The sequence below is a fragment of the Crotalus tigris genome, unplaced genomic scaffold (genome assembly GCF_016545835.1).
Source record: "Crotalus tigris isolate CLP2741 ecotype Arizona unplaced genomic scaffold, ASM1654583v1 scf7180000019068.10715455, whole genome shotgun sequence".
NCBI classification, from domain to species: domain Eukaryota; kingdom Metazoa; phylum Chordata; class Lepidosauria; order Squamata; family Viperidae; genus Crotalus; species Crotalus tigris.
In genome coordinates, this window is record NW_024097358.1 from 1803821 (window position 1) to 1826133 (window position 22313).

A 22313-nucleotide genomic window follows, 5' to 3' on the forward strand; every position below is an offset into this window, starting at 1 on the left:
CAAAGATTTATCTTCCCTTCCTACACGCATCTTTTTAAAGCAATTTGAAGCCTGTAGTGGGATGGAAGTCATGCACCTCCTGCTTGGAATCCAAGTATAAAAAGTTTCCTTAAAAAATGAAGAACAAAAGAGAGAGAGAGAGAGAGAGAGAGAGAGAGAGAGAGAGAGAGAGAGAGAACTTCACAGAATATATAAGGCATCCATTATTTTTTTTATGTCATTAACACTGACAAATGTATTGTTTTAGTTAAATGAATAGCATTTTTAATTTAAAGGGCTTTTTGATGTCTGCTGATGTAAATCTGAGAAAAAAATGGATTGAGAAAAATAGCACTATGTAGATACCAATGGCTTTCTATCCAGGAGGAAGTGGAATTTAACAAAATAACAGTATTTGAAGGGACCTTGGAGGTCTTTTAGTCCAACCCACCGCTCAAGCAATGGTTGTCTAATCTCTTTTTAAAAACCTCCAATGTTGGAGCATTTACAACTTCTGGAAGCAAGTTGAATTTGATGCTTACTTATTCTGACATGCCAAGCTGCATAACTAAAGTAGATACTGGTCTGCAATTTTTAGCAGAAACATTTCAAGATGACCAAATCCCCCGAAAATCTAATTTTCTCCCTTTGGAATCTGGAAATAAGGCAAGTGGCATCAAAAAGATGTTGATTATATCACATTCCATCTAATGCACAGGGCCTGTCATCAGATGGCAAGCATTTCTACCAATTTTCCCACCATCTATCAGTAGAGAGAGGAAAAACAAATTATACATTGAGATGCCAGAAGGTTCACGGTTTCTATGCAAAGTTCAAAACTATCCCCCTCCCCCCAAAAAGAGCACAGCAACCATTTATATAATGTTGGGAATGTGATCCTGAATACTGTACAGATGATCAATAGCAAGCTGAAAGAGTTTCACGGGTACAGTAGTTCTCAACTTACAGCCCTTTGTTTAGTGACCATTCAAAATTGCAACGGCATTGAAAAAAGTAACTCACAACTGGTTCTTCATTTACAAGCATCTTAGCATCCTTCTGGTCAGGTGATCAAAATTTGAGTTGAATAGAATAAAGCTGGAAGGGACCCTGGAGGTCATCTAGTCCAGCACCTGCTCAAGCAGGAGAACCTATACTATCTCAGACAGGTGAATGTCCAGTCTCTTCTTAAAAACCTCCAGTGATGGAGCATCCACGACTTCTGGAGGCAAGCTGTTCCACGGGTTGATTGTCCTCACTGTCAGGAAGTTTCTCCTTAATTCCAGGTTGCTTCTCTCTTTGATCAGTTTCCAACCATTGTTTCTCGTCCTGCCCTCTGGTGCTCTGGTGAACAAAGTGACCCCCTCTGCCTTGTGGCAGCCCCTCAGATACTGAAACACCGCTATCATGTCTCCCCTATTTCTTCTTTTCTTTAGACTAACCAAACCCAAGTCCCGCAGCCGTTCTTCGTATGTTTTAGTCTCCAGGCCTTTGATCACCTTAGTTGCTCTTCTCTGAATTTTTTCCAAACTCTCAACATCTTTTTTGTGATATGGTGACCAAAATTGACAGCAGTATTCCAGGTGTGGTCTTACTAGGGTCTTATGAATTCTCACCGTGTCTTAAATGCATAAGACTTTACAAGATTCTCTTTGATCCTAGCCTTCCATCTTTTTTTTTTTTTAATTCTTTCCCCCTTCCCTTAACTTTGCAAACAGGTTTAGTGCCGCCCTATGGAAGAGGTGTTTGGCTCCTGTTCATAGAGTTGGGAATGAGGATTAACAGAAACGCACCGCTCGGGCTATGCTGATTTTAACACTGAGAAAGGAATAGAGAAAGCAGACTCCAGGAGCAATTGTGCCCCTGCCAAACAGAACCAAACCTAAGGATCATTTGTAGTCATTTTCAAACAGTCTTCTGAAGGCAACTCTCCCATGAAGGTGTTCTGCCAAGCAACAGATGCGCGTCTGGCATAGAATAAATGAAGTGCTCCAGAGGAGCAATTATATGTCAGCTTCAAATTGGTGTTTGTGAGCATGCATGCACATGGATGCATGTCTACGAAAATGAGAGGACATGGCCTCTCCTGATATTTTTTTTGTTTTTGTTTTAGCAGTGCTGTTCCACTTAGTAAAAAATTGAGATTTTATTTCTTTGAATTATTAACATTTCCAGTACCCAGAAGGTTTCAGATAAACTCTTCGTTCTATTGTTTTTTTTTCATTTAAAGAGCAACATTTCGAATGGCTGCTGAAAAGGGGGAAAAAAAATACACCTGTTGCAAAATCGGACAATTCGTTTTCAGCCGGCCCTTCCAAAGGGGTTGGCTAATGTACTGACCTTACTGCTTCACAGCCAGCAACCTGGGGTCTTGTGCTTTTACCAGTTTCAAGCTTAGATTATTTTATGCAAATTAAACATATGTTCTTAAATTCAGCCCCTCTTGCATGCTTAGTATAAATCACTAGATGGAGATAGAGATCTGTAGATTCAGGTAACTGAAGACAGGAGCCTGATTTGTTTCCACATAGGCTGAGTGTAAGCCTGGATTAATTCTTATGTTAAGTATATTTCACTTTTCCAGGACTTTATCCCAGGCTGGGGAAGAGTTTCAAAGGCATATGAGAGTGAAGTCAGAAGAGCAGTAGCCTAGAGAAGACGTTAATTTTATTCCCTATTGTTAATTTCTTTTGTTTCAAATATATTAAATTAAAATTTTGCAATATAATAAAAGTATAAAGATGAAAAGAAAAAAGATAGGAAATAAGAAAAAAGAAAGTGAAAAAAGAAAGAAAACAGAATTTTGATTCCCATCATTCTTTCTCTCAAGGAACTGCCAACTCTCTCTCTCTCTCTCTCTCTCTCTCTCTCTCTCTCTCTCTCTCTCTCTCTCTCTCTCTCCCTCCCTCCCTCCCTCCCTCCCCCCCCCTCTCTCTCCCCCTTTCTAATCCATTTCCTCCGTTCATTTTTTTTCTTCTTTCAGCAAAAAAGTCCATGTAAGGCTTTAAACAAGTCCTTATCTTTTCCTCCTGATCAATTTCCTTCTCACTATCAGATCTTCTTCAGTGATTTGAAATAAATGCCCCTGCCATATATTTCAGTCACAATGCAGTATTATGTACCTGGTGGTGACCTTACCTCCTTAAATATATGCATGCTTGTTTGTTTGCTTCTGTTTGCTTGTTTGTTTGTTTATTTATTTAATATGCTGCTTCTCCTCCAATATCTTGAGGCAGATTACATGGGAAGTTATCAGGATGAATGTTCCTGAATGTGCCATCAGGATTAATTTTCAGCAGTGATACTAGTATTGTAAGTGAGACACCAGTTTTGAAAAAAAAAATATTAAAGAGATTCTTTTTTCTTCTGGAGAAATTCAGCCTCTCTACTCAATAAATTATGCTCAAGCATAACCTGCTTTGCTTCCAGATCCTGCTCAGATGAGTGTAGAAGGGACCTTAGATTGTAGAGGCTGCGATTGTCGTATTTCGCCCAGGTAGCATACAATGGTGTGAAAAGGCCACAATTTCATTTAATTCACCACTAGTAAGGCTCATCCAAAGATATGAGCTTCTGGAACCCTTTCTCCTCAGAAATCATGTTTTGGGAAACCTACCTCCACTCTGCGAAGCAATTTACAGAAATTATATGGTGCACCTATCCCAGACCCTATTTTCAAAACATATAGAAGTCAGCAATCAACATAAAATGCTTAAGAGGATCTCAAATTGCCTCCTGCTTCAGAATAAATTCAGGCTTTGAAATAGATATTGTGGCAACAGTGTATAATGGATATTTCTGCCACTTTGACTCCAATTTAGTATAGTCTGCATTTATAAGAATGACTTTGGTGTTAGGAAATAACAATGGCATTGCAAATGGAGGCAGAAGCAGGCATGAGATGTTACCATCTGTTGTCTTCTGTTCTCAGTTCCAGTGATCCTGGAAGTTGAATTATTAGTCCTTTGTCTTCCCTGACTCCAGGCTGAGAACTACCATTGCTACTGTTGAGTCTAAATGGGAGGAAACATCAACTTGAGAAAAAAAGGGCGACATGGGTAGAATCCATCCAGGCTGCCATGACAAAAAATTACTTTAGATAATATGATGAATAGAGTAGAATAGAGTAGAGTAGAGTAGAATAGAATAGAATAGAATAGAATAGAATAGAATAGAATAGAATATCTTTATTGTCATTGTGTAACTCACAACAAAATTAAATGCTGTCCACAGTGCACACTACACACAAGTCAAAACCACAAACAAGAACATACATTATATACACACATCCTTCACATTCTATTCACCACTGTGCTGCCCCTCATGTGTCTCTGAAGAGGGTTTGATTCTGTCCGAATAAAGACCCTGATACCACGTTGATTTTTCCCTGTTTGTTCATTACACTCCTGGCTACTGTTGACCAGTTTAATGACGCCAGTCTTAAGTAGGCAACAGCACTCCACAATGAAACGAAGTGTATTTCATGCATATCAACAAATCACCTGTTGAAGTATGTAATGGCTGTTGAATATGAATATAAACCCCTGGCCATTGGCTGTTGAGTAGCACTGTGAATACTGTGGCCAACCCAATTTAGGAGGCCAGGTCCAAACTTCAATATGATCAGCTACTTTCAAGGTCCCTGTTAGTAAGACCCCTCCTGGGCCTTGTGACACTTGCTCATTCAGTTTCATTCCATTGTGATCTAAACCAAAGATTCCAAATGATAAAAATCTGCTCAGACCAAGGGCTTGCTCAGGAGTCAAAACTTTGATGGAACCTCTTTGAGGGCCCAAGAGGAGACTTGGGTGGTGCTCTGAATACTTGGCTTTAAAAGCTTCTGTGTAAAGGTCCTGTTGATTGGCAGATTAACAACCATTTCCTCATTCCCTGTTGGTTAGTCTTGCCCATCCAGTTGCCTTGTTAGCTCTCATTGCTAACTCTTAACCTTTTTCTCTCTTGAACAGGTGAGGTTGTACTCCATGCAGTGCAAATGTGCCACTGCGTGGTGGTGACAGCTGCTTCAGAATGTTGTAGATAGATTGAAACTTCCTGGGGCTTCCCTTGTACAAGTCTGTGCTTAATGTTACATTGCCCATTGCTTTGTTGTGCTAGTAACTGTGCCTTTACATGAAATCACCAACTCTCTTGGGTCATTCGTTTAACAGTGAGTAAAAGCATCATGTCCCAATGTCTGGAACTCTTCTCTTTATGGCCTGGTCTTTTCAGATCCTTTCTCTTTCAAAAGATTTAGTCCATTCACACCATGCTAGCACAAAAGGAGGTTGCCAGGCAACACAGCTCATGAAACAACCCCACTAGGATACGAAAATGGAGAACAAGGCAGTTCATGGGTAAAAAGCAATTTAACATTTGTAATGTTCTTATTTACTATGTGCAACACTACCAAAGGTTTGGTGTGTATTATAGAGGCAGATATATAGTGTAAGGAAGAAACAAGGGGATTTTTTTTGTTACTTCCTCCCCACCCGGGTGCTGTAATCCAAAAATTATGCCTGAACATAGATGCTTTGAAGCAGGATTAGGAAGGAGAGAAAAAGCAAGGATGAAAACTGTCAGAGGAAGACGTCAGAAGCACTTGGAAGTTTATGATGAAAGGAATATTGAATTTAAAAATACACTCAGCAGGTTGCAGCTTCTGGTCAATCTTGTTTGGTCTTGGAAGCTAAGCAGGGTTGAATGCATTTAGTATCCTACAAGAAATTCCAGGGTTCTGGACTAGATTAGGAAACTGAAATAGCATCCCGGATGAATGTGACAAGTCATTCCCATATTATTGCCCAAAGAACTATCTGGATGTGTCTATGAAATCACAAGCTTGAAATCAAGGTTGACCTGACAGCAACTACATTTGTCTCTTTTATGGAGAACTCAATGAAAAACTTCTTTGGTGGCAATTTTGCAAGACTAGAAGTCACGGTCTCCTGGTCTCTATCTTGATGCCTTAATCACTAGACCAAACTAATTCTCCATGGTTCATCTCATCCAATGCCATTTTCAATGGTGGTCAGATGCCACTGGATTCATTCAGATAAGGCAGGAGTAAGACAGACGCATTCCATGATGGGCTACCTCTTCCTGTGTAGACTTATTTTGAATCTTGAGGGCAACAGTGGTTTGTAATATATATATATTTTAATTTGCCATTTTTTTAAAAAAAGATGGAAACCACATATGTTAGTGATAGCCATTTTTCAAGTGGCAATAAAGTTTCTCACTTCATTTCTGGAAAATAATCTCTCACCTTTTCACGAGACTTCCTAAACAGCATTTCACAATTTTAAAAAGTTTATCATTTGCTTTGTTTAATCTTGTGTGACGATGTGGTGTTTTCCATCTCTCTCGCTTTCAGGAACAACTCTAAAGAGTCTCTCTTCCCTTTTGCCTGGCTGTAGAATATGCCCAGCTCCCGTCTGAGGCTAGCAAAATACAAATGTGGCTTGTGGATATTGATCCTTCTATTTTTTTTCTCTCCTCCCGTTATTTAATTTACCATCTTATCTGAGTAAAGTTTTCCAGTTCAGAAAGTCCTGACTGTACCTTTTGTGTTCTTGAACTGCAGTACCTCAGTAAGGAATTTCAGTTTCTATATTAAATAATTTTAAAGTGTAAATTCTGCCTCTGAGGAAGAGGAGATAGGCTCTCCATATAGAAGAGCATTCAAAACAGTGTTTGCTGCTTATCTTCTGAACAAATGCCATGCTACCACTTCAGGCATGATTAATCCCATTCTACTGCATATAAGAGGAAATAGCATAATTCAGGGGATAAAAAAAACTAGTTTCATGAAATTTACAATTTAACTTAGCATTTGTAGTCAAAAAACAAGCAGGACTGGAAATGCCTTTGCCACACGGATCCCAGAGAACCTTGGCTAATCTGAATATATATGTATTATGTGTCTGAATATATTAGTGCCCAATTCCCGTGGACTTATTATCTGTGCTGTACTGCTGGGATCAATCCTGCCCATGGTAGATTTTATTCCCTTCCTTTTTGAATCAAACTGAAATGCCCACTCTTCTCCCCCTCCCTTCCCTTTCCCACCCCCTAACTGGCATCTGTTAGCATTGCTGCCTTCCATTTGAGCATGTCAGAATGCAGTGCGGTGTAACAAGACGTGGTATGTTGGATGAGGGTTTATGTAGCAGAAAAAAAACGGTTCCTGCGCTTCCCCCTTTTTGTTATTTACGTTCCCTGAGAAGGTTATGTGCCACATGAGGCTTCTGTAGAGATAAATGGCCTACCTGAACTCCTTGGCAACTTCCCCCAGAATCCAGAAAGAGCTCGGCGTGACACAGCCACCAAATAACTTTAAAGAGTTGATCTTCATGGAGATCCTTGAAAGGCCTTGCGTAGGATGTACACCTTTTGCAGAACCAGATCCATTTAGGAAGCCACTTTCTTTGGGGTTGAGGAGTCATGATGGCATGAGGGCATGATAGCATGATAACATGATAATATGATAGCATGATAGCAGTCTCCCAATACTTGAAGGGCTGCTACAAGGAAGAGGGGGCCATCTTATTTACCAAAGCGCCTGAAGGCAGGACAAGAAACAACAGATGGAAGCTAACCAAGGAGAGAAGCAACCTAGAACTAAGGAGAGAATTCCTAATGGTGAGAACAATTAACCGGTGAAACAAATTGCCTTTGTGGGTAGCCCGACGCTACAGGCTTTTAAGAAGAGACTGGACAGCCATCTATCATAAATAGTATAAGTCTCCTGCTAAAGCAGTGGGTTGGACTAGATGACCTCCAAGGTGCCTTCCAACTCTGTTACTGTTACAAGTTTAGATTCTGAGTGCATGTTGCATTGATTAGGATTGCCTGTCTGCAGAACAGCTGCCTTGGGGGGGGGGAACATCCCATTTGTCAGAAAGTGATCGGGAGAGCATTCTTCCTCTTTTCTTCTTGACTTTTACAGGGCTCTTTATTCCCCTCCCCCCAGCTTATCTTTTTCACTCTGGGCAGTTGGGCAGTTTTCCCAGTGAAGCCCTGGGCTTCAATCACCCATCACAACAATGAACTGTGCTTCCAGGAGTCATCAAGAGCTCTGAGCAATACATATAAATAAAGATGTGCTGACAATCTTGCAAATGCCAAAGGAGGAGCTGATGAAGACTTTAGACAGCTGTAAATTAGGGGCCCCACACTTAAGCAGTATTGATCAACAGGGTAATTGTACACTATTCAAACCTGTGGAAGTTGCACATAACGTACTGGTACATGCATCAGTATGGGAGGAATGCTGTATAATAACTGTGTATAGATTTATTCCATTCTGTTCTGATGTTGCTTGAGTTTGTTATGCCTTTGATGGGCAAAAGTGCAAGGCAGCATAGCTGGTAAGGTCTCCATGGGCCACTAGTATCATCTCTGTTGCACTGAAGCTGTCTTTCTCAAGAAATATCCAGCTTCTCTTTTTCTGCAAGGTTTTTAGGATGCTTAAGAAATTCTTTTAAATTTCTCTTGATGGCGTTTTTGAGTTTGCTTTTTTCTTTGAGCTTCTGTCATTTGTCCTCGCTCCGGCAAAACTAGCAGTTTGAAAGCATGCAAATGCAAGTAGATGAATAGGTACCACCTATAGGTATGTAGGAGGATAACAGCGTTCCATGTTTTGCCATACACTTTGATGTCATGCTGGCCACATACCATGGAAACATCTTTGGACAATGCTGGCTCTTTGGCTTAAGAAAGAAAGATGAGCACACACACCCCTAAAGTCAGTCCCGACTACTGGGGTAAAACCACAGGGATGCTGTTGTGTTTTCCATTCATTGGCAATTGATGAAGACACATGGTGAAAAACAACAAGCTCTTTATTACTTTCTCCTACAACCAAGCAAACAGCAAAAGGCACACAGGCCTGGACAGTGTGAACCATGCGCATAAGGCTGGCGCCACTCTGTCTGGTCTTGGGCAGGTTTTGGCTTGCCCGGGACCATTTGCAACAATTCTGAGTCTGCTTTCAGCTCTTGCAGGCTCAGGACACAACAGACGCCTACTGTGCCTTTGTTGTTTTGAGTTGGTGAAGGATGCTATTGTTGGTGGTACTTTCTTTTTTATTTCAAATTTGAGGAAAATAGCAATAGCACTTAGACTTATATAGCACTTCATAATACTTTACAGCACTCTCTAAGAGGTTTACAGAGTCAGCATTTTGCCCCCAACAATCTGGGTCCTATTTTACCAACCTCATAAGGCTGGAAAGCTGAGTCAACCTTGAGCTGGTCAGGATTGAACTCCTGGCAGTGGGCAGAGTCAGCCTGCAATGCTGCATTCTATCCACTGCGCCACCATCAAATAGAACCCCTTTTGCTAAAAGTTCTCTTCTGAGCTCTTTCCTTGACAATGAAGAGAGCTTGCAAAGCTTCCCAGAAGAGAAGATTGGAATGGAGGGAAGAATGGAAGGCAAGACCTTTTTAACTGTTCCTCCAGCTACTTTGAACATGCAATAAGACTAGCCCTCATCCGCGAGAATTTCACCAAAATTACGGTAGAACAAATAGAGGAGAAATGTTTTCCATGATCCTAGACTAGATCATCTTGGAAGAACATCATCCATCCTATTGTGAAGGCAGATATTTGTTTGATGGGATTTCTTTGGACCAAAAAATGGTCACCCCAAAGAATATACTTTAATTATGCTGGTTTAGGTTTTTGTGGCTGTCCTCAGTCAAGCACTAATTGTAATGGGATATCTCTTGGCTGTTCAGGGGTAACTGAGCAAGCAAGGGCTGTCTGGGCTGTTGTATTTGTAAATCGGTAATCTAGCTTCTGATGGATCTTTCCAGTTCAGCCAGTTTCTAATTGGTCCATGTCACTGGAATCAGAGTAAACTAGTTTCTGTTTGGTTCTTTATCCAGGAAAGCTTCTGGTTGTTCTGTTTTAAGGAAAATCCAAGTGAACTATTGCCTGATTGGCCCTTTTTTGAGATAGGCTCCTGCTTGGTTTTTTTTTTTGTTGTTGTTGCTGAGATGAAGCTGCTACACGTTTTTTTGTGCAGCTGGTTATTTAAGGGCTGTTTAATCTTGGTGTAGATTAAGATACCAGTCTGTCCTTGTTCAGTTGCCTGTGAGATGCTGAAAAGTACACTATGAAATAGATTGCTTGGCCTCTCAAGATGTCAGCCACAACTTCCAGAAAAAATGATAGAACACCCGAAAATTAGATCATGGTCGTTTAGCCCAGAAGGTTATTTCTGCTTGATGCTTTACTTAATTTGCTGGTGGAAATGATATTGAGAAGGGTGCATCACCCCTGCTATCAAAAGCCAGAAAATATTAAGGATATGGAAAGAGAAATAAAACCACAACATACTCACCATTTTCCCGGTTTGATGAGCGGGGTGTTGCACCCTTCCCAAAAATATCAGTTCCAGCAAATTAAGTATAGGGGCAGGGAGAAGATGAGTTGCAACATGGAACTTTTGGAAGAAGCTGACTCCACTTAGCCCTAGGGAATGGGGTAATGTTTGAAATTATTCCAGCAGAACAGAAGTTGTGACCCACATCTGTTCATTTGTCTCCTCTCCTCTTTAACCTGTGCAAAACACAGCCTTGGATTTTGCAGTATTATTGGCAAAATTATTGGTGGATTGCTAGCGCTCATCTCTTAAATCAGAAATGAAGACCACAATTGTGTTGTTATGCTTTATCGAATGGCGAGAATAGATCAGAATGGTTAACAGCTATAGTCATCGGTTATTAGAGAGAACGGGAACGAGAAGAAAGCAATGCGTGCTATCCGGCCATGCGCTATTTATAGCTGTTGTCCATTAGGGCTCTCATGAGTGCAATTCCTAGCCACGAGTGTGTAGCCCTATAAGTTTCATTCAAGCAATAAGAACAGAGACCGGCCCTAAATCATGATGGTAGGAAAAAACAAAGCAAAGCAAACAAAATATAGGAAAGCAGGAGGTGTGTGTGTCAGCAGTCAGTGGCGTTGGAACGGGAAGGGGAAATATGTATCTCAACTCCTTTTAATAATAATAATAAAGTGGAAGGGACCTAGGAGGTTATTGAGTCCAACCCCTGTTCATGCAGAAAACCCTACACCATTTTGGACAAATGGCTGTCCAGTCTCTTCTTAAAAACTTCCAGTGTTGGAGCATTCACTGCTTCTAGAGGCAGGTTGTTCCACTGGCTAATTGTTCTAACTGTCAGGAAGTTTCTCCTTAGTTCTAGGTTGCTTCTCTCCTTGGTTAGTTTCCATCCGTTGCTTCTTGTCCTGCCTTCAGGCGCTTTGGAGAATAGCTTGACTCCCTCTTCTTTGTGGCAGCCCCTGAGATATTGGAAGACTGCTATCATGTCCCCCCCCATCCTTCTCTTCATTAAACTAGACATACCCAATTCCAGCAACCATTCCTTATATGTTTTAGCTTTCAGTCCCCTAATCATCTTTGTTGCTCTTCTGTGCACTCTTTCTAGAGTCTCAATATCTTTTTTACATAGTGGTGACCAAAACTGGATGCAGTATTCCAAGTGTGGCCTTACCAAGGCAATGTAAAGTGGTATTAATACTTTGCGTGATCTTGATTCTATCCCTCTGTTAATGCAGCCCAGCACTGTGTTGGCCTAATTATTGTACTATTATTATTGATACTACCGCTAATAGTTAGAGCTTCAACCTTACTACACCACACAGCCACTACAGAAGGCGGGTTGTGTCCCTGCTTGGAGCATAGGTCAACCAGCTGGTGCTCTTGAGCCAACACCATTGGAAAAGATCCATGGGGCCACTGAAGTGCAAACAGCAATGGCTTCTTTTCCTAGAAGTGAGAAGTACAGGCAGTCCTCGAGTTACGAGCAGAGTTGAGGCCAAAATTTATGTTGCTAAGTGAAACATTTGTTAAGGGGGTTTACCCCATTTTACGACTTTTCTTGCCACCGTTGCTAAGTAAATCATTGCATTTGTTGAGTTAGCAACACGGTTGTTAAGTGAATCTGGCTGCCCCGTTGGCTTTGCTTGTCAGAAGATCACCAAAGGGGATCACAGGATCCCAGGAGACTGCAACCATCATAAATATGAGTCAGTTGCCACGTGACCCTGGGGATGCTGCAACGGTCGTAAGTGTAAAAAATGGTCATGTCACTTTTTTCAGTGCCGTTGTAACTTTGAACGCTCATTAAATGGGCCGTGGTAGGCCGAGGACTACCTGTACATTTCTTGCATTGTCCTTGCCTACATCCAAACCCTCTGAGGCAACTAAATGCAGCTTTTCATCTCCGAGAACTGATCTGGCTAAGCATGAAAAAGCAGGTTTTTGAAAGCTGGCTGGTGCTATCGGCGGCAGTTTCCCCACAGAACGAAAGCCATCCCTCGCGAAGTGTCACCCATCAAATCATATAATTGTCAGAGAGGCTGCCAGCCACGGATCAAGATTGTCAATGCACATCATTTTCAGAAAGAAGATATTTCATTCTCCTCCCTTTATTATTGGCAAACCTTGAAAGGGGTTTGGAATCAGAAGTGGCGGTTCATTATCTGAACAAGAGAGAGACGGGAATTATGTTTGCTGGGTAGTGTAATGATGTCTAAAATGAGACAGTAAATAAGAGCTGGGATGTACATCAACCTCCCAGTAAGAGATTGGACTGACTGAAGTCTCGCTGCTTTTTATTGGTTCTAACAGCCACTGCCACTGTTTCAAAGAAGTCTTTTAATCGGTTGGCTCTAGTGCAGGGGTAGGCAACCTTGGCTCTTTTATGACTCATGGACTTCAACTCCCAGAATTCCTGAGCCAGCCATGCTGAGGAGAAATGGAGAGGTTTTCATGCTGGCTCAGGAATTCTGGGAGTTGAAGTCCAAGAGTCATAAAAGAGCCAAGGTTGCCTACCCCTGGCCTAGATATTACTGCTATTAGCACTATACTAAATAAGCAGAGGGAAAAAAATATAAAAAGTATGACAGGGCAAACCACCTGTATATAAACTAAGAGCAAACCCCCTCCTCGGACTGATAATGTTACCTAGTAGAGGAATACAATGTCTGCAAGAAAACATCCAAGCTCAGAGAACCACGAGGACCCCATAGTTCAACCTTGCATTACAAATATTCTTGTCTGTGGATATAAAAAGTACTTTTTCTTTCTTTAGGTGAGCGTCCTTATATTGTACTCACGGCACGGGTTCATCCTGGTGAGAGCAATTCCAGCTGGGTTATGAAGGGGACTCTGGAGTTCCTCCTCAGCAACGATCCACTTGCTAATCTCCTGCGGCAATGCTTCATCTTTAAAATTATCCCCATGCTGAATCCAGATGGAGTCATCAATGGCCAGTGAGTTATTTTATTTAAATACTTGTTGCGTTTTTGTATTGCTGCAATTACTTAGGGAGCATAGTGGCTCGTGTGGTTGGAAGTTAGCAATCCCACGTTTGAGATCTGAGTGCTGCAGTGGGGTGAGGTGAGCTCCTGTCCTTCACTCCAGGTTCTGCCAGGGACATGAAAGGAGCTCCCCCAACCCCCCCAAGCAACCCCCCCAATTAGCACTTCATCTCTCAATGATCATCACCTGACATGACCTCTCCACTACAAGACCCTCCTTTCACACGACCCACACTTGACCCATCACAAGACCCTCACCTGACATGACCTCTCCGCCACAAGACCCTCCCTTCATGTGACCCACACCTGACCCATCACAAGACCCTCACCTGAGGAGACCTCCCAATCACAAGACCTGCTGACCACAGAAATGTAGACTATTGTAAGCAGAAGAACACTGACACTGACAATGAGCCGAGGTGGCGCAGCAGTTAGAGTGCAGTACTGCAGGCCACTTTAGCTGACTGTGTTCAGCAGGTCAGCAGTTCAAATCTCACCGGCTCAAGGTTGACTCAGCCTTCCATCCTTCCGAGGTACGTAAAATGAGGACCCAGATTGTTGGGGGCAATGTAAATATATATATATATACATTGCTTACTGGTGTACACCACTTAGAGAGTGCTTGCACTTAAATAAATAAATCCCCTAAACTTTGACTCTTAGCAAAATATGGTTTGGTGTGCTATTGGAGTAGGGATAAGGTGGCTCCTTTAAACTGTGAATTCCAATTTCAACACGCACCCACTGAGTGTTAGAGTGGGATCTGTCAAAAGGTAGCTAACAATACCTTGGGAATCTCATGGGGTTTCTACTCTTGAGATGATGGCTTTATCTATCTGGCTAAGAAACCAGGATGTTACCTATCCCTTTTCATATGGATGGTGACGTCTTTGCATGGAAATAAATAAAACGCACAATAGAGAGTAGAGAAGGGAAACCAATTCAGGAGATCACAAGTGAGGAGGGATGAGGATGTAATATAATATGTAGAGAGAGTGCTCAGGAAAAGAGCTGCCTCCTGTTAGTGGGAACGGTGTGCAAGAGAGATGTGCAGGCTGACTGGGCATCACAAATCACTTCTTCTAATAGGAAGCTTGAGAGGTGATTGCCAAGAGGATTGAGATATAATGAGGCTATTAAGATGCCTCCCCCCCCACTAGAGTCCACTGAGAATTGAGCATGCAAGGCTCTGATGCTGACACCAGTAGGAAATAGGAAATCTGTGAATGGGTATATAACAACCTGTTAGGGAACCCAAGAAAGGATTTTATTTCAAACCATTGCTTTCTCTTGGATCTGTTCTGGTATATGAACATTCAGTTTGCTCTTGGCACTACCCATGCTCACTTCCAAGGAAAGAAGGGTGGGTGACTTGGCATGCTTTTGCCAGCCCTCCTAAGAGTGGATATCTGCTTTTCTGTCTCTGGAAAACAACAATATCTGCCTATGGACATCATGTCAATTAAAAACCAGAATCTGTGAACACCAGCTGGCAGTCAACCACCACAATCCTAAATCTCTAATCTCTACCCTCTACTCTTCGGTGTCACTCTGACATCATGATTGGAGCAATATGAGAATCATCGGCCATGCTACCACCCACCCTGCACATGATTTTATCAAAGCCTGGCACTCCACAAGCAATTCCATCAAGACACATCAATCTACAATCAGCCTATGAACCCCTCAAAACTCAAATCAGCTGCACAGCCAACTAGTGAGGGCACCGACCTCAACCAGCCCATGCAAGCCCCCCACCAGCACTTCATCTTCCAATGACCCTTAGCTGATGTGACCTCTCCACCACAAGACCCACCACAAGTCCCTCACCTGACGTGACCTACACCTGACCCATCACAAGACCCTCACTTGATGTCACCTACATCTGACCCATCATAAGATCCTCACTTGATGTTACCCATACCTGACCCATCACAAGACCTCACCTGATGTGACCATCACCTCATGTAATCTACTGACCACACAAAGCCCTTATAAGCAGAAAAACACCCACACTGACATCCTCTAAATTCTGCTGATAGCCTGGTAATGTTAGCCTGGTAACGAAACGTTTGGAAACCAACCCACAAGCTCGGAGACAAACCTCCATGCTCAATATCAGCCTATCCCAGGACCTTGGAAAGGACTCGATAGGTGGATGAAAATGCCAAATCCAGTCTAAATGTCTGGCTGATTTTGTGACCAGCCATCATAATTTGATGCAATTCAACATCATTCAAAAAACCTGTTTTTATTATACAGCCTTATCTTATAATCGTGTATGGTTGGAATCCAGGATTAGGCACCACTTATCCATTTAAGAGTTCTCCAAGCTTGTATTTATAAAGACTGCTAACTGATTAATCCATTTTATGGTAAATTAATTGCCCGCCTTTTAGCCAATTAATCAGTTATTTGGCAAATTAACATAAATGTTACAGCAATTCAGTAAGAGTGGCAGTGTGTGTGTGTGTGTTTAATGTATTTAATGAAGATGGTGCTTTGTATTGACTGATTAACCTGGGAAAATATAATAATTAGTGGTTTGGTAAATTATCTTAAAATTCATTGCCTGAGTCAGGAAAAGCTGATTTTTTACATAATGACCTCAGTGTTAAAGATGATTATTGTAAGGGAAGAAATCTTGAATAATAGCTAGTTGCCATAAAAATGTTTTTTTTTTTTTAAAAAAAAATAGCTGTATTCCTTAGATAGGCTACTTTATTAAGGCTGCAGTTTTATTTGATAGAAAGCTTCTTTAAAGTCATTGGAACGTACATGTGAGTAAATACGCATAAAACAGCATAATCTTTCTGAATTTCTCAGGCTAAAAAAGCTTATGCAACACCCACATTCTTTTATTTAGGATCAATGTCTAAAACTTCTCTCTTGATGTACTGTCAAACATTTACTCTGGAACGATCCTACACAGAATTTAAAGCAAGATAATGATTGAGTTTTCCCTTCCTTTTATTAAAATGTAAAAAAAAAGAGATTACTCTCTAATTGGTTATCTGCAATTAAAGTACCTTTTTTTTGCATTGTGTAAAATGACATGCTGTGCATTGCAAAGTGCCTTTCCTGAGCAATCTTAAAAGGAAAAGTCCTACTGAATTCAGGGATATTTAGTTCTGGAGAATCACAGTTGGCAGGACCTAGCCAATTCTGGTTGATTGCCAAATGTTAAATTTAGAGGGGCTTAGTGAATAGAATAGAATAGAATAGAATAGAATAGAATAGAATAGAATAGAATAGAATAGAATAGAATCCTCTTTGAAGGGGCAGGTGAGTGATGGGAGCTTTGAAACGTTCATATTTCTCCAAAGCATCGATCATACCTTTCTCCTCCATCACACTTTTCATTCTGGGCCACTGCCTTAATGACAAGAAGGAAATGCATCTCTGGCTTCAGTAGAATTAAATAATGGTTAATACCCTGAGTTGGTTATTAAATCAGTCTTTTTCATGCTAAAGTACTTTACAAAGACCCCTGAAAATTGAAGTAAAATTGCCTGCAGGCTGGCTCGGCTACTGGTGTCTTTCATGGATACATCCATGCAGTTTCCTTGATGTGATACAGAAGTAATTTGTTGATGCCTTCTTCCAAGGTATTCTTCCAGGATATTCTATCCTGCAGTCTTGGATATACCAGATGGTTCCTCAATCCGTTACGAACCATATCTGACATTCCTTTGATTCCAGTGCTTTTTGCTTTCCTAACTTTTCAGTATCATTGCACATACAGTAATTAAAATAGTAAAAGCAGTGTGGAGAAGGATGGTGTGAGATTGGCTTGACTGGCCTTTACTGCTATTCCTTTGGGACGTTTCGAAAGAAAAGATTCTTTGAGGAATGAAGAACGTTTTCTGTAAGTTTTATTTTTTTATCTCATGGGATCTGTTCTATAAGTGGGATTTGCCACAAAAACATTACAGCATGGTGTAGTCCAGTTCCTCTTTTCAAATAGGTTGTAACCTAGACCTCCTTTATGATAAATGTCTTCTGGCTGTCAAGGAGAAAAGGAGACTAACTTATTCTCCAAAGCACCAGGGGTCAGGATGAAAAGTAATGGGTGGAAGCTTAGTCAGAAGAGATCCAGCTTAGAAGTAAGGAGAAATTTCCTGACCATGAGAACAATCAGTGGGATGGCTAGCCTCCTAGAGTTGTGATTGCTCCATCACAACATTTTCAAAACTAGACTGGACAACCATTTGACTGACATGGTATAGGGTCTCCTGCCTTGAGCAGGGAAATTGGACTAGAAGACCTCCAACGTCCTTTCCAATCTTAAAATTCTATGTTCCATTGTTCTCTTTTTTTTTACTTCCTGTTCTCCATAACCCCATCATAATTCCTTGTCCACTAAGCTCACTCACCAATGAGCATTTGAGATATTAAAAGTTGTTCTTCATATTCAAAATTCTTTGAATTTTCATCTATCTGCTGATAACGTCCCTACCTTTTCACTCCCATTTTTCTATAAATGGTGCCGAGAATATTGAATTGTCTCACCTTGGGTGGTTGATTGGGGTGGGGCACATCTGTAGATTTTACCCTTTCCCGTTGAATGCCATTACCCCTCTTGGCTACATTTCTTTCCCTTGGGGAAACCATGAAAAACTCAATAAGGGATGCTGACGTCACTGAGAGATGACACCCCAATATCTGATAGTCAAAGAGGCTTGTCTACGTAATGACATCCCCGGGACTGAGGGAAGGCGGAGACAATATAACTAAATAGTTTAATGCTTTTTTTTTTTTTTTGCAAGCTGTGCCAATAAATTTCCATAAATGTCCTTCCCTGTTGTATGCAAATATTTATGAAAAACCCTGAACCATTCCAGCTGACTTCTTTTCTCGGTGCACTAGTTTATTTCAGGTCACGCCTCTCTTCAACGAACGGCCTTGAAGATGCTAGTATAAATTAATGTCGTTTCTTTTCTTTTGGAAGCTCATAAAAATGCCAGCTAAGACAATTTTGAACAAGGTGATTATTTGGAGTATCTCCTTTCTGATCTGACTTATTAACGAGCAGGATGATTTTTGCATCTCATACATTCAGACCCCTATCAATCTTCCCTCTTTCCATTCAGTTATGCTACTTATGCCACTGCTGCCTACTCGTCCCAATATCTTTCTTGATTTAAGAGGGATTCCCCCCCCCTTCTTGCCTTACTTTGAAGTGTCATGCTCTGCACTAGAGCTTTCCTGGTTAGTCACAGGGGTAGGACAGAGAAATGGGGCTTTAAGAATGAGCTTTGCCACCATATGGGGCGGTATGGTCCTTCAATGGTGGGCTTGTTGATCAGCAGCCCAGGTCTGAGCCCTGAGCACCATGTGAGGGAGTGAGTCCCTGTCCTCGCCTCAGCTCCTGCAAACCTAGCAGTTCAAAAGCATGCAAATGCAAGTAGATAAATAGGTCCCACTTGGGTAGGAAGGTAACAGTGCTCTGTGACATCATGAGCTACCCACATGACTGCAGAAATGTCTTCAGACAGTGCTGGCTCAATGGCCTTGAAATGGAGAAGAGCACCTCCCTCTATAGTTGGCAATGAATAGCGGAGTAAAATCCTCAGGGTCTCCTTTACCTTTGCAATACAGGCAAGTTGATGCCACCTTTCATACATACTGGTGAGTTGAGGAGACCTAATCCTTGCTTGATGACCTTGCTTGGAGTCACAAAGAGTTGTTTTGGGTGCCTCTCTTTGTCAAATATAAATTGAAGATGGTAAGTGTTCTAATCCAGATGTGCTCATAATTTTGCATTTATATTTCCCTAGCACGCAACTCAAATGAGTAGAGAAATGTCTTGAACAGGTAACAGAAGTAAAGGGGTAGTCGCATCAAATCTCCTTCCATTACCACCCTACTCTCACCCCCTTCAGCTTAATGTATCGAGTGCAGGGGTGTCAAACTCGCCGTGTCACATGAAGTGTCACAACGTATCGTGACTTTCCCCCCATTGCTGGAGGTGGGGTGGGCACAGTTTTGGCATGGCGCATCCGGCCTGTGGGCTGGCAGTTTGATACCCCTGGTCTAGTGGAAAAGAACTTTTGCAAGCTGTTTGCACAGTTAAGTCATGCGTCTGAAAGCATAGCAGTGTTCCTGTTTTCAGGAAACTACTTTGAGCATGAATGGAGACTTGGGCTAGTAAGCTAGTAGTGGATTATGTGAACAAGGCAAGATCATGATCTTGGTCTTCTTAGCAAACCAAATCAACCCAGATCAAAGTAGATTTCTTGCTCTTGTGAGGTTTGAGATTGTGGGGGTAAGTGGAATGTGAAACAGCTGTAGAGACATGGTTTCAAAGGCTGCGTGCTAATGCTCTGCATTGCACTGAAAAAAAAATAACTGCATACTTCTTAAGTATTGAAGGAATTTGTGCAATGTTATATTAAGGATCTCTTCATAGGGCCATCTATAATAATGAGATTTTGACTGCACCTGCAAAATAGCAGCTTGTGTTCTGGAAGCTAATTTCTGAATGGTTATAAACAGCTCAGCTTGTTGTGATATGCACTTCCTTGAAACAGCATCTCCCTACTGTGGATGGAGTTTCATTGGGGGACACTAATATGTACATGTGTAGGGATGGTATGGTATATTTTTCAGGGCATCATGAACCTGGGTTCTTGAAAGCTCTGAAGGTGAACAATTTGAGACATAGAAGTTAGGAATCAAACAGATTTTGCCGTCAAAACCCTGGGATGAGTTTGTATTTAGCTAATACTTGAGATGGAGGAATAGTGACACAAGATATAATTTTGAAGGCAATTAGAAAAAAGTCAGATGAACAGACTGGACAAGACTGAAGAAAGTTCAGGAAAAAAAACAGAGTAAGAAAGTTAAATTGCTTGAATATAAATAGGTCTTTCATACTTTTCTACCATGTTTGATGGTGATGCTTCCTGTGAATTTCTCCAGGGAAATTCACCCCAGCCAAAAATTGGAATAAATGCTGTATCTTTTCTGACTAACCAGTGTTATTAAAAGGCATATACTTTGGTCATGGCTTTCCTCTGACAATGACCAGGGGGTAGCAAAAACTTTTAACAGTTTATTTAAGGCAAGTTTCCCTTGAAGTCCCACAGATGAAAAAGCCTTGTGGGATAGAAAGGAAACATGAGGAATCAAGAAAGCTGCACATTACTGGGGAACAAACTGTATCATGAAGGCAGTCATTCTGCCCCCAGGTTGCTAAATAAAATGCAAGAACCCAACACCCCTGTTGTGCACCATTTCTGCTCCACTCAATTCTCCTTGGAAAGAACTTCTGAAGTAAAATGTCTCTCTCCAAACTGAAGGACACTTGCCAGAAAAGAAAATGGCAAGAAAATGGTTGTGCTGCACACTAAATACAGGAGTGCAAGGGATTAAATTAAAGCACAAGACTATATCCCAACCAGCTAGCCAGCCAGCCAGCTCTACCTGCTGCTTCTTACAGGAGCTGGTGCAAGGGAAGTGCCATAGAGATAGCAATAGCATTTAGACTTATATCCCATGTGCAGCAGCAGCCAAAAAAGCTAATGTAATCCTGGATTGTATAAACAGAGGCATAGAATCAAGATCACGTGAAGTATTAGTACCACTTTATAAAACCCTAATAAGACCACACCTGGAATACTAAAACCAATTTTGGTCACCATACTGCAAAAAAAGATGTTGAGACCTTGGAAAAAATTCAGAGAAGAGCAACTAAAATGATCAAAGGTCTGGAGACTAAAACATATGAAGAATGGCTGCAGGACTTGGGTTTGGCTCGTCTAAAGAAAAGAAGAAACAGGGGTGACACGATAGTATTTGAGGGGCTGCCACAAGGAAGAGGGCATCAAACTATTCTCCAAAGCACCAGAGGGCAGGACAAGAAACAATGGTTGGAAATTGATCAAAGAGAGAAGCAACCTGAATTAAGGAGAAAATAATGAGGACAATTAACCAGTGGAACAGTTTTGCCTTCAGAAATCCTGGGCACTCCGTTACTGGAGATTTTTCAGAAGAGACTAGACAGTCACTACTCTGAAATGGTGTAGTTTCTCCTGCTTGAGCAGGGGGCTGGACTAGAAGACCTCCAAGGTCCCTTCCAGCTTTATTCTATCCTACCGCCCCATAGTGCTTTACAGCACTCTTTGAATGGTTTACAGTGTCAGCATTATTTGCACATTGCCTCCAACAATCTGGATCCTAACTTTACCAGCCTTTTTTGGGACTCCTATTCTTGTGCTATATTCATTGGTTTGATATTCTCCCTGGCAACATTTCCACCAGTGTGCAAAGCCAATGTGGCATCTGCCAACCTCAGAAGCTGGTAGGAATTTGAGCTCTTAGTTGATCTTTCCCAGACACTGCAGCTCCAGAAGAAAAACTATTATTTATTATCTCTAAATTTAAAGTTATTAATTGCACCAGTCCCCCCCCCCAAAAAAAGAAGAAGAAGCAAAACATCGTAAACAGCAATAATGAACGCTGCCAAATGCTAATTCCCTCTGCTTGCCAGTGGTGCCTGTGTTTGATTGATTTTTTTTTATACCTCTTCCCAGAAGTATTAAATTAAAAATGATTCAGAGCTGCAGGATCATTGATCAAGCTTGGAGTTGATAGACGAGTACACACACACTCAACACTAAAGGTCCTTGCAATTCGGCTCTTATTGCCTAGCCCTTGGGATAGCATGCTGTTCACCCTAAATTGATTTGTTTCCCTTTAGACAGTCCCAAAGGATAGAGCTAACGTTAGGTTAGGAATCATACTTTGGGCTTTGCTTGCTTGTAGCTTCTTGAGTAAACAAACCACCGTTGGATAGATTTATGATGGATTAGATGTTAGCATCCCATATGGGATATTCCAATGACATCATCATTGAGGTCATTGGGGGGGGGTACAGTTTTGTTTTATCATGCTACCTGGAGGGCATTTGTAGCCATGAGAGCATCTTCTCATTCATTGTTTTTCTACCACTGGGCTGCCTTTTGCTCTTAATGATGGGA

General features: G+C 41.4%; 1 protein-coding gene across 3 annotated transcripts in view; it reads left to right on the plus strand.

The window, feature by feature from the left end:
• The window catches only part of AGBL1 (ATP/GTP binding protein like 1), a 266603-nt gene that overhangs the window by 81502 nt on the left and 162788 nt on the right, over positions 1-22313 (plus strand). For all 3 annotated transcript variants that reach the window (XR_005558631.1, XM_039359254.1, XM_039359255.1), the window contains exon 18: positions 13101-13281. Coding sequence is in view for 2 of the 3 variants with exons in the window: in XM_039359254.1 (XP_039215188.1) it covers positions 13101-13281 (181 nt within the window). In the remaining variant the exon portion in view is untranslated. The remainder of the gene's footprint in view (positions 1-13100; positions 13282-22313) is intronic.